Raw genomic sequence first — 18,786 nt, forward strand, 5'->3', positions numbered from 1 at the left:
GTGTTGTAGGCAGCGGTGCGGGATCTCAGAGCGTCGCGGATGGTTTTATCCACCCACGGCTTCTGGTTGGGAAACGTTGTGATAGTCTTTGTCTCCACGGTATCATCCGCTAGTTTCCCGCTAGTTAATAACTGTACAGTACTCTGTTTCTAGTAACCATTGTCCTTAATGTAAATATGTAAGAAGAAAAGAAAATGTGTATGTTTCTGTCCTGTGTACTGTTTGTTTGTATATGTGTCTTTCTGGCTGCTGTTACAACCAAATTTCCCCTTGTGGGACAATTAAAGGATTATTCTATTCTATTCTAAAAAAATACTTCAGTAAAGTTTGAAATACTGATTCAAAAGTAAGAAAAGTACAGGCTGTGAAAAATGTAAGGTTTTGGAGGATGTTTTTATTTTCATGCAAAGCTACCTGAACCTTGTGCTATATTAACATAATGATAAAATATTTTCAGTAGATAGGAATACAAACTTTTAAAAAATTCTAATTATACTCTAATTGTATTCAGCCTGAATCTGAAGGGGAAAAAAAATCTGTTTTCTGTTGCCTACACAGAGAGTCTTACTTTGCTTCTAAATGGGAAAATGTATACAGTCAGGGGTTAAAGTGGGATTCAGCCATTGAGGGAACCCAAAAAATCGTTGTAGTGGCTCAGTGTGGGGTAGATTTTCTTAGTGTACAGGATGTGATCAGCTGACCTGCTGCTTTTTGTGGATGTACACAACTTAAATCAACCAGATGTGAGCAGATGTTTCTGTTTTTCTAGGTGGTATAAAGTTGGTATGAAGGTGGAATTCAGTCGTTGGATTCAAGCAGCATCATCAGCTAAAAGTCACATGAATCTCTGCTACACTTGATGTAACATAACTCTGACCATGAAACTACAGCCAATGTGGAGCAGTCACACACTGTTCTTTACAGCAAAATAGCCTATTTATCTGGCAGGGTAGCTCTTCATGCAGTATTTACAGAGCAGTTAGTGTACCTCAGATTGTTTTGCAACAGGTTTCACAACATGAACAAAACAATGTCACATGTACACACCTAATATTTGAAATAAAAACTTGAATGTAAGCTTTAAATCTGCACATTATGGAACACCACTGAGCAGTCTTTACCTTTAAATCTAAGCTCTCTTCTTCCTCTCCTGTCCTGTCTTTCTTATCTTTCTACATCTCTGAGTAAAGTTATTTCTCACTCTTTTACGTCCCTGTGAAATACAGAAGCTGTACCTTTGGGTACCAATACCGCTGACTTTGGCACACATCTTCTCTTTTTATGTGACATTTTCTGGTGATTAGCCTTCCTCATGTGTTAACTTTCTGTTATCATCACTTATGTTAATGGGTCGATTTTGACCCATGTATTAAATCAGCTATAAAATACACTAAATCAAAATGAAATCAAATCAATTTAATTCATGTAGCACTTTTACAAACAACAACTGTTGACCAAAGTACTGTACAATAGAATAATCAGATAAAATTTTAAATGAAAGCAAAATCAAGGAAATAATAAGAATAAAATAATGACAGACTCATAGAGACTTAAAAGCTAAGGATTAAAAATGGGTCTTTGGACGAGTTTTAAAAGTATCCAGAGTTGGAGAAGTCCTGATATATATAACACACACGTGCATTCTTTCTACAATAGAAATCAAATATTCTCCCATATCTGTTGCAGATGTTCCCATAAATGTGGACCTTGCAGGCCGCTTTGCTTTCACTCTTCTGTCCAGTTCATCCCAAACCAGCTCGATGGGGTTTAAGTCTGGAGACACTGCTGAACACGCCGTGTTTTCAAGCTCACCATCTTGTTATTTTTTCCTGAGGTAGTTCTGGCATAGATTGGACTTATGTTTTGGGTCATTATCTTGCTGTAGGATGAACCCCTGACCAACTAAGCATGATGTTCCAGAATGCTGTGGTTTTGGTTCAGGGTGCCTCTCACTTTGTACAAGTCACCAACCCTGGATCCAGCAAACAGGCCCGGACCATCACACTTCCTCCTCCACGCTTGACAGTTAATGCCACACATTGTGGAACCATCCTTTCACCTACTCAACAGAGATCCTGCATGATGAACCAAAGATTTCAGATATTGATTCATCAGTCCATAACACCTTCTTCCAGTCTGCAGTAGTCCAATGGCGGTGTTTCATGGCCCAGGCAAACCTTTGTCTTATTCTGACATCTTACAATAGCTTTCTTCCTGGCACTCATCATGTCAAACCTGCAGCTCAAAATCTTCTCTTCACAGCTGAAAATGAGACTTGCTTACTATGACCACTATTAAGCTGTGCTTGAAGCTGTTGTCCTGTGAGCTGTCTGTTAACTCTCTGATTCAGCTGTGGCTTTGGGTCTCTCAGAGTTTTCCAAAGTTTCTGAGTGGCTTTTGCTATACTGATCCATTTAATTGAGAACATTTATTCGATCGGTTTAAACTACGTTTCAGAGCAGTGTTCTGAAACATCTGCACTTTGGGAGCTCAACACAGCGTCAAAATGTCTGTTTTGACCTTCCCATCTCTACCCAAGACACATATATGAAGAATGTATCAATGGATAATAACTACCTTCCATCATCCATATGGAATCTGTCCTCTGTTATTACCTGGGAACCACTGTGACTACATTATGTTGCACATTTTTAATCTCCTTACTCCCCCTGGTACTCAAATTTCCCTTGCTCCAGACCCATAGTCCCACTATTGACTGGGCTAACAATAAGGTTACTTCTTGGAGTTTGCACTATCATCAGTATTGTTTACCCCGCGACTGGGTGATGAATGAGAAAATGGCTTTTAAAGCCACCTTGGTCACTTTGAGTACCCACTGATGCTTTTGGCCTCACAAATGCCCTAGCCGTGTTCCAGTCCACAGTAAATGACATCCTCAGAGAGGTTTCCTCAATATCTTTTTCAACCAGACAGGGCAAAATTTGGTAGACAGAAAGTGGAGGTCATATGTGGAGAAACAGATCAGACACAGATCCCCCTCAGGTTAGTTTGTATTAAATAAAAACTGTTTCTGCAGCAGATTATGACCATTTCAGTTTTTAAATATTTTTTCTAAAATTTCCAAGACACTAATTATAATAATAACAATAACAATGATAACAAAAAATCTATTATTTTTTCCATTATTGGATAAAAATGCATAAAGGCAGAAAACTGCTTTAATCTTCCCAGCTCCCAGTGATCGAATGTCAGCAGTAACTGACAGATGACAGCCTTCATTTCTCTAAAAGAAACAGCTGCCAACCACTAAAAGAAAAGTGCCTGGCAGTGTTTTTTGTTACAGAAAGAGAGTTAACTTCAACTCTGAGTCAGTTACTGGTAGTGATGGGAATTCCGGCTTTCTTTAGAGAGCTGGGGTTTTTTTGGCTCGGCTCTCTAAAAAGAGCCGGCTCTTTCTGCTCCCAAGCAGCTTTTCAAGTTTTTTTGTTGCTTTAATAAATTTATTATCAACAACAATATAAAATAGGATTCAGTGCATGAATAAACTTCCTGAATCCTCAACAGAATTTTTTTGGAAATCAAGTGCAATGATTTTGTCCAGTTCTTCATCAGTTGAGTTCTGTCTTGCTTGGATCAAAGACTTCTGCTAAAACTGTCTCATAAAGCTCTGGGTTGGTTTATGTGCTTGTTGTGGTATACTGCATGATGCTGTAGATACTGCAGCAGAAGCAGCAGCAACAGTTACAGTAGACACACTGGCACCTTCATTAATATCACACTCAACTGACTGTGTTTTATCTTCCAATTCCCAACTGGCTCTATTTGATATCCTTTTCTTACAGACTCTACACGCTGCCTTTACATTGTCAATAAAATTGAGATGGTTCCAGATTTTGCTTCTTTTCTTGTGTCACTCATTTTCATCACTATACCTTTCTAATGTGTTGATGTTGTCTCTTGCTGTTGCCCCTGGCTCTTTCCCTTTCTCCCTCCTGCTCTGTTTGTGTGCTACTGCTGCTGCGAGTGTACCTACCGCCCCTCCCCTCTCTGCTCATCACAAACACAAGGCTCACATGCAGTGTGAAGTGAAAAAAAAGCGAGAGAGAGAGAGGGTGAGAGAAAGAAAAAAAAGAAACACTTCAAAGAGCTGTTTCATTTGCGACCGACACATCACTAGTTACCGGGGTAACAGTCTGTGTTCTGATTACATTTAATCTTAAAATTTCTTCACAGATTGAGATTTAGTCATTAAATGCAAACAACATTTCTATAAATGGCTTGGTTCTTATATATCATTTTTCTACTACGAGCAACGTGGTTTGTATTCCTCATTCACCCATTCATACAAGCGTTTTTTTTCTGTCCTTAAGTGGTTTCCATCAAACACTCACATGCATTCAGTCAGCACTGGCAGGTGCTCTGCTATTTATTTATGTGTTACCATGTTGAATCATAGTACCAGGGCTCCGCTAATGATAATCCTTTCTTACTCTGTGCACACACAAACACACTTTGTTGAGTGAACAAACTCAAGATTCAAGATTCAAGTTTACTGTCGTGTACACTGCAAAACAAATGGTTACACAGAGCAATGAAATGAAATCTCAGAAGTTACTGAAGTAAGTCTGTGAGTTTCCTGTTCCTGAACAGCGGATCGGTTGTTGATCTCAGATTTAATCAACTCGGAGTTTAATGTTACGTTTTTTCCACGTGCTTCCTCGAATAGAGCATAGAGGTGTTTGTTGAAAAAAAAATCTGCCAACAGTCAGTCTGTTACTCTAGTGACCAGTGTTGGGACTAATGCGTTATTAAGTAACGCGTTACAGTAACTACGTTATTATTGTGGTAACGAGCACGGTAACTAGTTATTATGCCAAAATCAGGAACGCGTTACTCGTTACTGGGATTTAGATAGGGTCGTTACTCGTTACTTCGTGTGGTGGCTATCGCGGAGCTTCCACAGATTCAGTAACATTAGCAAGTGGTGGAGGCCAGCAGGTGGATGAAGGAAAAGGGACGCAGAAGGAAAAGAGACCCGAGGCGGCCGCCGGTCCAAGTGTGAACTGAACTTCAGGTAAGAAGTTATGACCTGCAGTCTCTCTGGGTCAGATATGAACCAAGTTTAGGTGGAGTTTATTTTCGTTATTCTGACTTTTTCCGTACTGCGTGCTAGCTAGCATGACGGAGTTTCTATACAGCTGGGTGGTGCTATGAAGTTAATGATGTTGAACTTTATTTTGTTCATAAGTTATTAGAGTTGCCAACCGTCCCGTCTGGTATTCAGAGAAAATATTACGCGTTTCTTATTGAGGTGAAAAGGAACAGTTTGTCCCGTAATTCAGCTACAATGAAAAAGGCACAAAGCTGGAGTTATTCTGTGTCTTTGCTGCACAGCTGCCTCTTCTTCTCTCATTCCTCTCCCCCTCCCTCTCCCGTTTCTACTTCAATCATGAAACTGATCAATGATCAGCTGATCGGCTCTCTTGTTTGTTTATCGCTCACTTTGCGCCGAAAGAGGAAACCAGCGGATGTCGCGCTAAACAACAGCAGCACGTTTAAGCTTGATCAGCTGTTGTTAGAATTTATTTAATATTAATTTCTAGTATCAGCTGATGTTTGCTGGAGCCACAGCTGTAAAGCTGCTGGTCATGATATGGTTTGGTTATCTGGTGAGAGGGAAACATGAAGATGAAACCAGGAGATGTCCTTACTGAATCATCAGAGCTGAACAGGTGATGGAGAAACAGGTTTACCTTTTAGGTGACATGAATGAGTTGAAGGGAAGTTATGAACTGTTTCTGAGAGACAAATAACACCAGGATCCTTTTTTAGGTAGCTGACAGCTGGTAACTGTGCAGGGGCGGGTCTAGCAAAGTGTTGCCAGGGGTCCATGTAGGGCATTAACAGGGAAAGGGGGGCACAAAGAAATACTTTTCTTTCTTATTCTCATTTAAAATGTCTAGCTTTAAAAAATAATTATCTGAATCTTACAACAAACGATTGATAGATTGATGCATATATACCATCAGAACAGTGTACATCACTGTCACAACAGTGTTTGTTTTCATTCAAAGGCTTTATGATTTTTCCTATAATGGTGGGCCGGTCTCTAGTCAAAATGCCCGGGACGATTTTCTGTCCCAGTCCAGCCCTGTATGCAGCTCATCTGCAGTCTGGTGTTGCCTACATCTTCCTATTCAGAAGGCAGAATTTCCGAGTTCTGAGTACAATCGAAAGCACCACGACTGCAGTTTTTGTGTTGGATGTAAAAGGCGCACATGACGCTGTGACGTAGGCTAGAATCATGGCAGCAGTCAATGACGGTCCAGGCGTGGGATTTCTCTCGTGGAAATATGCACATTATCTTTTCCTTTCTATTGGTAGGTGGCACAGTGCACTTGTGGCAAGTAAGCAAGCTAGAAGACTGGCAAAGTTATGGAAGCAACACATTAACAAGAGAATTCTGAGTAAAACCAAAGTTACTTTCCCTAGTAACTAGTTACTCTGAAAGTAACGAGTAACTTGAAGTAACTGAGTTACTTTTGATAGAAGTAACTAGTAATGTAACTAAGTTACTATTTTAAAGTAACTTACCCAACACTGCTAGTGACTGACTCTGAGTTTCTGATCCATAAAGACGGTTAACATCAACTCTAAGTTTCTCTCATCTCAGTGTTAACAACTTCAGAGTTTTTAGCTAAATCTGTTTCCTGGAATAAGGCGCACTTAAGAGGAAACAACAACACAACCCCCTAAAAAGGTTTTGCAACTGATGACTGTTGTGAAAAAATAAGCATTAGAGCTTTCGAACTGATTTTCTGAGATTTTGAAAAAAATTAAAAAACATTTTTTGCAAATGGGTACGGCAAAAGCAGTCTTTACACCACCATTATATATAAACAAACAATCTTTGTCTGCACAATTGTTTTCTTCTGTGAAGTTTCTTTACACAGTCACTTAGGCACCAGCCTGATAATAAAGACATCGGCCCCAGCTTATAGCTTTCAGATGTTTTCCTATCTTTGCACACTCACTGTTTGTACAAGAAAGCTAGAATATATAAATGCAATCATATGCAGAGGGTAAATGAGTTGAAATAAGAAACTTCTTATGATACTTAAACCCTTCAACTATATTTGAAATAACTATTTTAGTAAGAAAATAGTAAAAGTTTTTACTATGGGTGATAATTTCCTTACGGATTATTGAAATATTCTGATTCCTATTTATCTCAGATCATCCAGTCCTGCTTGACCATCTCCATTTTGCATAAAGTGTTAGTACCACTTTCTATTAATTGATTAATTGATTAAAACAAGCATCAGGAAGTCTGTAATGTACTGGAAACACATATTCAAAATGTTAATAATTATATTTAAATGTACAACACATATGAATACATTAGATTGGCGTAGGCGTGTAGAGCACCATCTTTCACATCATACTTTAGACGTGGATGGCAGCAAATAATATGGTAAATATATTTCAGGTAGGGAAAAAAAAGTGGTGCAATTTTTAAAAAAAAAGTCCAGTACACAAAAATAAGATGCTATCCATCTTCTCCTGCTTGTTCAATTCAGGGTTGTGGGGGGCGCAACACCATGACCCTGATCCACCTTCATCATTGATTGACCCCTGACCATCAAAAGATCAAGCCTCTCAGTTGAAAATTGGAATATTCAATTTTTGGGCAAATATCTATGTCTTATTTGAAACTATAACTAACCACATCAAGTTCTCTATCCATATTTACAATAATAATGGTCAGGTCACGACAATCTTACTTTTATGCAACCTTAGTTTTTAGAAGTACTCCAAGTATTTTTAGGTAAGCTAACTTTAGCTACTAACCTACTGTTAGCTACACTGTTAGTGGTGTAAGTTGTGGTATGTGGTATAAGTTGATTCCAAATGTATTGTTATAATCCATTGGCTTATGTAAGCATGGCTCTACAAGGCAAGCCAAAATGGAGGCAAACGGTGGCTAAAGTGGAAACCTGGCACCCTACTTCTTCTTTGTCTTTCTCCAGGGATAAAATTGAAAGTGCAGACTCCCAGTAGGCAGTGTTTGTTAGGTGCGGCTGTGTGCAGACAGGAAAAGGACCCAAGGTGCAGACTCCGGAGACTGAACTTAAACAAAAACAGCTTTAATGCTGAACGCAAACATGACATAACTGGAAAAACCTCAAAATAAACTTAAACCGGTGGACAGGCAAAACACACAGCAAAGTAAACGGTAGATCGCAACACAGACACTAAGAAACACAGGGCTTAAATAAACAGAGGGAGCAATCAGGGAATGGGTAACAGGAGGGAAACACAGCTGGGGCAAATCAGGCCTAACGAGACAAGAGGAAGCAATACCAGACACATTAACATCAGACATGGACTTTCAAAGTAAAACAGGAAAGACATAACACAGACTGAACAAAGACACAGGCTCATAAGCAGGCACTACAAAGGGAACAGAGACGTGGGAACAGGGCAGACACAAACACTGACTGAACACGGGATATAGGAACTTAAGATACACATAGACGCGAACTAGACAAGGGGATGCAGGTGATAGGGGAGACAGAGCAACTAAAGAAGACAGAGACCTAAGCCATGAGACAGAACTCAAAGAAACCAAAAACTAGACAGTATAAATAATATCATAAACTCAAAAACCCTGGGTCGACGACCCAGGCATCCTAACAGTGTTATGGAAATTTTAACAATAACCTGCAACATACCCAGTGAGCGTTTTGAAATGACTTAATAAACATATTGCAATATGGAGAGACCCACTCCAGCCAAACACTAGGGTGATCTCTGAATTGTGGCCACTGCCCTTACACACACAGACACAGACACTCTTAAACAAAGAACATTCCACAGCAGATCATATATCCTTATCTCTTCATTCCAGCTCACCCTTGACCCTCTCCTAGTCTAAGAAAGATAAACTGTCACCAACTGTCACCTCCTTTACAACAGGATGTCTGGAGACCCTTAAGTCTTCAATGGGTTCACTGTGAGAAGGCAATAAACCTTGTGGCCCACCTGATAACATTTTACATGCATACAACTGGTGTCAAGAGTGATTATTCTACACTGAGTTGAGAAAGTATTACTACTATTACTAAAGTGATGCGTTTAATACATAAAATAAAGAGATTTCCAGTACAGCAGCAGTCTGCCACCTACTGGCAGCCAGTTCTTTGCACGCTGTTTTTATTTATGCTTATTATACAGAACCTACCACATGTGTTACTAGATAATAATCACACACTTTTTTTAGTTTGCTTTAACAGGTTATTAATGCTATTAAATAGAAACACTCAGGTTTTGCATTTTGCAGCTATATTTCCTGCTTATTACACAGAAACTACCAGAGGTAATTGAGTGGTAATAACTTAGAAAGTACCACATTATTACGTTCTAGTTTCCTTTTTGTTACCCTACAATTACCACTTTATTACCAAGCTGTATGTCCACATTGTTACCCCCAGTTTTGGGGCTATTATTATCCTATTACATAAAGTTCATAAATAATATTACTCAACCGTAACCGTTGTTGCTACCATGATATTACATGGTTATTATTTTGTTAATTGAATAGTAATAACATAGAAATTACCCCATCATTACCCACTTGTTTCCCCCTTGTTACTCTACCATTACCCCTTTGTTACCAACTTTCAGGCCTGTTTTTTCACACCAAATGTAATGCAATGTTTGTACATGAATATCTCATAAACTACATTTTCAGTGGTATTTCTTACTGTCAAAATTAATCACAATCTGTCATTTAGATTTTGAAGTACTTAAAATATGCATATGTCCTATATTTGAGCACATAAATAAAAAAAAACAACTTAAAATTGTAAAAATCTATGACCCTTTAGCGAGCCTGATTCTGATGGAAGTTTCTTCCTATAAAAAAGGGATTTTTTTCCTTCCCTCTGTCGCCAAAGTGCTTGCTCAAAGGGAGTCATGTGATTGTTGGCATTTCTCTGTATTATTGTAGGGTTCACCTTAAGCCCACTGTTGTTTTGACTTGGCACTATATGAATAAAATGGAATTGAATTGACCTACTCTACCTTCCTACTATTTTGAGACCTACTGCCCTGGAAGAGTCTGATAATCCAGTGCAAACACATGCTGTTAGTGGGATTTAGCTGGTTCTATATTGCCCATAGGTGTGAATGTGAGTGCAAATGGTTGCCTGTCTCTCTGTGTTAGCTCTACAATCTTTCTAGGGTCTACTCTGCCTTTTGGTTTCCTACTTTCCTACTGCCTCTCCCAAAGCTTGTCCCACATGCTGTTGCATTTCATATTTGTGATTTGTACATTGAAGCAAAACTTCAAATGGCAGAAATGACAGTGTTGTTTTAATTATTTTTTATCAATCCATTTACATTTATTTATTTAACGAGTGGGGCTGATGATTACAGTGTGTGAATGTGTGTGTGAATGAGTGAATGACTGAATGTAGTGTAAAGGGCTTTGGGGTCCTTAGAGACAAAGTAAAGCGCTATACAAATGCAGGCCCTTTACCAGGTCATTTACCAGTCCTGCAAGGTTACCTGGGGCCCTGGCTTTTATCAGAGGAAGTATGGTAGACATTTGGAGGGCTTTGAGGCAGTTAGTACTGAATAAATCCCCTCACCTATTTTCTCCATCTAAACTTTCAGTCATTGAACTACAGCACTGACATTTAACTAATATTCAAACACTGTTTTCTTTATTCAAGATAATTTAATTAATTTGCACCGATTATTTTCTAAATTGAAAACATTCTAGCTACAGAGCACACTGCCCAATATATCTCGCGTGCCATGCCATGCCAGTTTTATTGACTTCACCTGTCAGTGGTCATGAGGTTGTGTCTTATTAGTGTACTTGGGAGTTTTTTGTTTAAAAAGAGCAATATGCACAATATGTGTAATATGTTTCCCCAGCTGGACAACCCAGATGAACAGGCAGCACAGATCAGAAGAGAGCTGGATGGACGACTTCAAATGGCAGACCAGATTGCTCGGGTAAGACATTCGGATGGTTGAGGAGATTAATAATAGGGTTAGGATAATAATAATAGGTCAGGATTGACTCTTATTTTATATTTCAACATATGATATAAATACAGACATTTTTCCTCAGTTAAATTTTTACATTTATATAACATTTATTAGAAATGAGCAGCATGGTGGTTTGGTAGTTAGCACCATTATGTCGTAGCTGGAAGGTTCAATTCAATTTTATTTATACAGCTCCACATCACAACAACAGTCATCCTAGGGCGCTTTATATTATAAGGTAGAACCCACATTAATAGATGGTAATAGTAATGGTTCAAATCTGCTAGCTGGCTGGGGCCTTTCTCTGTGGAGTTTATATGTTTCAGCGTCCTCTCACAGTCTGAAGTTATGAATGTTAGACTGACTGGCAAAATTGGCAGTAGGTGTGAGCAGAAATGGCTGTCTCCATTTCCATTTTAGTCCTATAACAGACTGGCAACCTGTCTTGTACCCTTATTCCTGCCCTGTGATAGCTGGAATAGACTTTATCAAAATTTAACAAATTTGCTTTAAAGTTTTTCTTTGGATCAGATAGATAGATACTTTATTGAACACACAAGGGAGATTGTTGGATCATGTTCATTATTTAATTGGCTGCTTTCCCATTTTTGTCAGTATGGGGGGAAGTTCCCTCGGTTTGTCTCTAGAGAAATGGAGGCCATGTACATTGAGGAGCTGCGATCCTCTGTCAACCTTCTGATGGCAAACCTGGAAAGCATGCCAGTGTCCAAAGGAGGAGAGTTCAAGCTGCAGAAGCTAAAACGAGGCCACAACACCTCCATCATGGACATGGGCCAGGAGGATGAGAATGCGCTGTCCAAGTCTGATGTAGTGCTGTCCTTCACCCTGGAGGTAGGTGGAGAGACCTATGAAACCGTTTGTAGAATGATGTCTTGCTGTGTCATTTTACTGGTGCAAATACAGCAGAGTGCACATAATCGAGAACCAGTTGTTGTAGAGAACCTGTTCCCAGTAGTCTAATTCCTTTGAATTGTTAGTCTGCCTGCCTATCTATCCTGGTTATCAGTTATCGGCAATAAAATATGCGTTAGTAAATTCATTTACGAATTTTTCAATTATTTTACTTATTTAAATATTACTATTATTTAACAATTGAATTTAAAATAAAATCACTATTTATAAATCAATTTATATATTTTTATATCAATATTTCAAAACGAATTACTTCAAATGAAAAAATACAATTAAAAAGAGAAAAGAAGTCATTTAATTAAAAACAAATCAAAGATATATTTCTGAAATTTAAAATGGCGATTCCATTTCTCATTTTCAAATCCATTTCCTCACTGTATTTCCCATTCCTGGTAGCTCACGGTTTAGCTATTATATTAGCAAATGGATTAGCTTAATTCTAATTAGCTGGATTAGAGCTGCAATGCTAAGAAGTGTGTGTGTGCTTGTATAAAGGCTATTCAGCCTTTTTATTTACACTCCACTCCACTACAGTCCAACTCTATTGATGGGCAAGCGTCATGATGGTTATCAATCTGCCTAGTTAAGTGCGAGGGCCGAATATACATATACATATAAAAAAAATTCCCCACTCGCCCCTGCGGGCAGTCTATTCTTCAAGCTCGGGTCCTCTACCAGACGCTTGGGAGTTTGAGGGTCTTAGCTGTTCCTAGGACTACACTCTTCTGGACAGAGACGTCCAGAAGATGTTGCTCTGATGTTCCTCCCGGGATCTGCTGGAGCCACTCGCCTAGTTTGGGAGTCACCGCACCTAGTGCTCCAATTACCACTGGGACCACTGTTACCTTCACCCTTCCCATCTTCTTTAGCTCTTCTCTGAGCCCTTGGTATTTCTCAAGTTTCACGTGTTTCTTCTTCCTGATATTGCTGTCATTCGGAACCACTCCATCTATCACTATGGCTGTCTTCTTTCGTTTGTCTACCACCACTATGTTCGGTTGGTTAGGCACCACCATTTTGTCCGTCTGTATCTGGAAGTCCCACAGGATCTTAGCTCGGTCATTCTCTCCCACTCTTGGGGGCGTCTCCCATTTTGATCTCGGGACTTCCAGGCCATACTCAGCACAGATGTCTCTCTATATATATATGTCTATATATATATAAATATTAGGGGTGCAACGATACACAAAATTCACGGTTCGGTTCGATACTTTGGTGTCACGGTTCGATATTTTTTCAATACAAAAAAAAATGTTCATGCCTTTTTAATTTGTCATTTATTAAATTTTCACGGCACATTCTGCACCACATCTCTGTGCGTTCATCATTTGTTTGAAGCCAGCTCACCTCCTGCAACTAGTTTTCCGAGAATACGTGCTTCTTTTGTGGTTCGGACTCCTGACATTTCTTTGGAGGTGGAGGAACACCAAAGTAATTGCTTAAAGGAGCTTCTTCGACATCTTTAAGAGTTCTAAACAAATGTCTGTCCTCCTCCAGAAAATCTTATGTACGCAAACACGCGTTGCAACTTCTTATCTTGTGCGTGCTTTTTATTTTGACAGTGAATGCGCACCTGCGGACCACTTATGTGCAGCCCTGGTTATTTAGCTCGTCATATTGCAGCCACAGAAATTCTTTTGTCCATGAAACCATAAAGCTGCACTTTCTTTTTGCCTTATAGTCTGATTTGTCATAACTTTTCTGTTTTGTGGTAAGCTTTTCTTTGACTGTCACTTCTTCACCCTGACCTGTCTTATTTGGCTCAGCAGAACTAAAATATATATCCTGCTGCTTTTACACACGCATGTCAGGATGCCTGGGTCGTTGACCCAGGGTATTTGAGTTTATTATATTATTTATACTTTTTAGTCTTTGGTTTCTTTGAGTTCTGTCTTATGGTTTATGTCTCTGTCTTCTTTAGTTGCTCTGTCTCCCCTATCACCTGTATCCCCTTGTCTAGTTCGCGTCTCTGTGTATCCTTAGTTCCTATATCCCCGTGTTCAGTCAGTGTTTGTGTCTGCCCTGGTCCCACGTCTCTGTTCCCTCTGTAGTGCCTGCATGTGAGTCTGTGTTATGTGTTTCCTGTTTTACTTTGAAGGTCTCTGTCTTATCTCAGTGTGTTCAGTTTACGCTTCTTTGGTCTCGTCAGTTCTGATTTGCCCCAGCTGTGTTTCCCTCCTGTTATTCATTCCCTGATTGCTCCTTCTGTGTATTTAAGCCCTGTGTTTCTCTGTGTCCGTGTCGTGATCTACCGTTTATTTTGCTGTGTGTTTTGCCAGTCCACCGGTGTTAGTTTATTTTGAGTTTTTTCCAGTTATGTTATGTTTGCGTTCAGCATTAAAGCTGTTTTGGTTTAAGTTTGTCTGGAGTCTGCATCTTGGGTCCTATCCCTGTCCGCACACAGCCGTCACCTAACAGTAAGCTCAGCGATTCTCTCGCGATCAACCTCTCACATGTTTAAGCTTGCTGCGGAGATTTCACTTGTCATGTTTGCATAGTAAGCTAAAGATTAATAAGAAGATGTCAGAGGAATTGGTGCACAAATTATCATCACTCACAGATCAGTGTTGGTCAAGTTACTTGAAAAAAGTAATCAGTAACTAATTACTGATTACTTCCCCAAAAAAGTAATCCCGTTACTTTACTGATTACTTATTTTCAAAAGTAATTAATTACTTAGTTACTTAGTTACTTTTTAAAAACACGATTTACAACCTGAAGAGGTGATAAAGCGATAGATCTTTCAGCCCAATTCTACTTTTTCTGCATAATCCATCATACAAAATGTAATCAAATGGAAAAGTCTCTTTTTAAAACTTGTTTTATTAGTTTTAATCTTTTAACTTTATGCATCAAGCAAACATTTAATTATCTGCAACATTCTCTGACTGGAAGAAATTAGTTTAACATTTAAACCTATTTTCTGCACATTCCAGCACATAAAATAAAATATTTTGTGTGTTTACACTCAGTCTTTCAAATAGATGCAAGTAAAACACAGCAGAAAATAAATAAAGTCAAAGACTCAGCGGTCCTGTTGCTCTATTTTCACCTGTAAAGCAGGAGTGGGGTAGGCGGAGGTTTACCCTGGTGCAGGTGTGCCGCGGTCAGTGGAAGAATCCGCGAGTTTCTCTGTGAGTTTCCCATTACGTCGTAGCTACTCGGTGCTTGTTGGAAGTTTAGGGTTTTTTCGCTGTAAAAAGAAGTTTTCTTCCCACGCACAACGGACACTAATGTTTTTGTCACTTTTTATGGAATCAAACTCAAAGTAAGGTCAGTACTTCCACACTTTAAACGCTGCACGCTCATACTCTCTCCCACACTCGATATGTGATCCATTGTTGATCTGCACACAGCTGTTGTCACTAACGGCGCACTCGCTTACGTCACTGTCGTGAGACATTCTCGCAAAAAATCACGGTTTTAGTAACGCAGTAACGCAGCGTTCCTACGGGAAAGTAACGGTAATCTAATTACCGTTTTTGCAATAGTAATCCCTTACTTTACTCGTTACTTGAAAAAAGTAATCGGATTACAGTAACGTGTTACAAGTAACGGGGGAGGTTCAATTTGCCATATTGGAAGGAGAGCTTAACTTCTGTCTCGCTTGCTTGCCCTGCGCTCAGTGAATCTGCGTTCGACTACTCTTGTAGTGTGTGAATGGGTGGATGACTGGATATGTAAAGCGCTTTGGGTTCCTTAGGGACTAGTAAAAGCGCTATATAAATACAGGCCATTTATTTACCATTTACTCCGCCTAGGCTGCACTGTGGAGCGCAGATCCACTGAGCGCTCAACACAGACAGCATCGTCAGAAGGAAAGTTGATAAAATAAATTAAAAATTTTGTATTGTTCATACATATGTGTACCGAACCGAAAGCTCTGTATCGAACAGATCAATATCGATACGAGTATCGTTGCACCCTTAATGAATATATATATATACAGACATATATATACATATATCTCCATCCTTCCATCCATCCATTCGCTTATCCTTTATATATCTATATCTATCTATCTATCTATCTATCTATCTATATATATATATATATATAGTTCCAAATATAGTATCTGTGCAGAGAAAAGTTATATATATATATATAGAGAGAGAGAGAGAGAGAGAGAGAGAGAGAGAGAGAGAGAGAGAGAGATTTTTTTACTGGATAAGTTACTGCTGAATGTATTTTAGCAGTTGCTGTCCATGCATAACGTAAATGCTTTAAAAGGGTCTCTTTATCAATAACCGCTGCATGTTTGTGTTGTAGGTGGTGATAATGGAAGTGCAGGGTCTGAGGTCTTTGGCTCCAAACAGGATTGTTTACTGCACCATGGAGGTTGAGGGAGGACATAAACTGCAGACAGATCAGGCTGAGGCCTCAAAACCCATGTATGTAAAGAATGAGCACACACATACATTCATGCACACACACACACACACACACACACACACACACACACACACACACACACACACACACACACACACACAATGAATAGACATGGAAAAAAGAAAAGAAAAACAGGACCTCCATTACACTAAACACACTTTTTGGGCATTATGACTAATGTCATCATCATCATCAACACATCAAGACAAGCACATCAATTCAGGGTGTATTTCATTACAACTCATTATGGCCATTATGGCATTGTGGCCTTAACGCCCACTCACATCCTGGGCTCACCTGAAACTCTGGCTGATTGGGACCCACACCCAGTTGGCTCAGGCGATTAGAGGATCATCAGGGGGTCCTTTTGTCCCTCTGTGGGGGGAAACTCCCACTAGGTTTATATCTGGGACTCTCCACCATTTGACCTTAGAACTGAAGAAGCTTCTCGGATGAGAGGTGAAAGTTTCTTCAAGCAACTTAAAGAAGTCCAGACGCTTTTCTTTGCAAGCTCCTTTGACTAGGATGACCTGGATGACTGAGAACCTTCACAGACAACCTCATTATTATATTCACTAGTCATAGCTAACACTTAACTAAACCATATATTTTCTTAATCCTAATAATATGATTTATCTTATGGAGACTTGGACATTTTTGTCTGTGTTTGTGTTTGTGTCTGTCTGTGGTGTATGGCTGTGTAGTGAATTGCAGCTAGAAAAACGTCTTTGTCTGGATATAAATCAACTGACTCAGGAACGTTACAGTCAGAGAGGTATGTTCTGATCACAATAAAGCTGCCTGTTGACATACAGCTTATCAACCGTAATGATGGCTTTGGAGCCTCTTTGAATGAACTTTATATGGATTGGGAACAGGACCTTCGTCATTCCACGATTTCTTTGGGAAACAGGTACTTAACACTGAAGTCCATTCCCCTCAGCTCCTGGCTATGGCTCTTCACATTCCCTCAGTGAGAGTTTTGTCATGGACTGCAGTGGGAGATTGTGGAGTTGCAGAAGGGAAGTAGTTCAGGTGAAACAGTTCAGGTGGCCTGCTGCGGATCCAGCGGCGACATTGCAGCTCTGGTGGCCTGCCGCGGGTCTGGTGGCGGCAACATGGCATAGAAGGTGACCTGGGATGTGGATGGGCAGGCCGTCCTGGACGTGGATGTGGCAGAAGAATCACTGGCAGTTTGGCAGATGGCTGGCACACAGGGCCAGACGAAGCAGGACCAGGTGGCGTGATGTCCTCAGGTGCAGGCAGCTCACAGACCCCTAGTGCGAGCAGCGCAGGTCCTTCTGGCATGCAGACCTCCGACTCGGGCAGAGTGGGTCCCTCCAGCGTGTAGACCTTGGACTCGGGCAGAGCGGGTCCCTCCAGCGTGTAGACCTCGGACTCGGGCAGATCAGATGCAGGTGATGCAGCAACCTCCAGCTCAGACTGAGCAGGTCCAGGCGACAGCGTAGCAGCTGCAGATGGTGGAGTAGAGAGTGGTGTGGCAGCTGCAGATGGTGGAGCAGAGGGTGGAACACCAGGCTTTACAATCTCTAAGGGGTCCAGAGGTGCCAGAGGCCATAAGTTCAGCCTCTGGGGAAGCCCTGGGCAGAATCTCCATCTCCATGTGGCCTGACCGGACCAAAAAGTCACCTGGCTCTGCGTGCTGTGTGCTCTGAGCTCCCTAACTCTGGAACAACAGACTCAGAGTTAACATTTTTGAAGTACACTGATGGCTGAATAAGTTCACTTGATTTCTCTGCAGAGGACAGAGGTAACAAAGTTGGGAGTTCTGGTTGCAAACTCTCTGGAGGTCCAGAGCCAGCTACGAGCCCATGTTCCATGCTCACAAATCTGCGTCATCTCTTCACAGCATTCTGGCAGGTTAGAGCCCGCTGAGTCCATTGTGGCTGGATTAGTCTGTCACGGACTGCGGTGGCAGACCATGAAGTTCCAGGAAAGAACTAGGACCCAAACAGAGGACTCTGATGAAGAACAGCGATTTTATTTACAATGAAATGTAAAATAACTATTTATGAAACTCAGCACTGTGGTTCCTGTGGCGATTCTCCCTGAATCCCCACATAGTGCCTGTGTTTGTAAATCGTAAAAGGTGACAACTCGAAAAACACCCAGGCTCTGCTCCAGTGAAAACACCGCTCTGCTCCCGATTCCTAGTGTAGACAAACAGAACACTCTGATGACTCGGCAATCTCCTGATAGCTAGGGTTTTTCAAATATCAAAGTTATCCACGGCTGTACAAATGGGGTTAACTCAATTATCGACCACCAACTGAAGCCCAGCCACACTGTTAAACAGCGCAGCTCCTGGTGAAGGCAATCAGCTACAGCTGGCGATGGCTGATGAGCTACAGGTGTGGCTAGCTTAAGTGTGGGAACTCCTCTTGGCCTAATGGTGCCTGTAAACCAGCCTTCCGG

General features: G+C 40.5%; 1 protein-coding gene across 3 annotated transcripts in view; it reads left to right on the top strand.

The window, feature by feature from the left end:
• Positions 1–18,786, top strand: part of LOC102293437 (calcium-dependent secretion activator 1) — a 338,778-nt gene that overhangs the window by 97,560 nt on the left and 222,432 nt on the right. For all 3 annotated transcript variants that reach the window (XM_014339718.2, XM_042228110.1, XM_042228111.1), the window contains exons 3-5: positions 10,909–10,989; positions 11,641–11,877; positions 16,228–16,349. In XM_014339718.2, coding sequence (XP_014195204.2) covers positions 10,909–10,989; positions 11,641–11,877; positions 16,228–16,349 — 440 coding nt within the window. The remainder of the gene's footprint in view (positions 1–10,908; positions 10,990–11,640; positions 11,878–16,227; positions 16,350–18,786) is intronic.

The sequence above is a fragment of the Haplochromis burtoni genome, unplaced genomic scaffold (assembly GCF_018398535.1).
Source record: "Haplochromis burtoni strain Fernald_Lab_line unplaced genomic scaffold, NCSU_Asbu1 Contig_304, whole genome shotgun sequence".
Classification (NCBI taxonomy): domain Eukaryota; kingdom Metazoa; phylum Chordata; class Actinopteri; order Cichliformes; family Cichlidae; genus Haplochromis; species Haplochromis burtoni.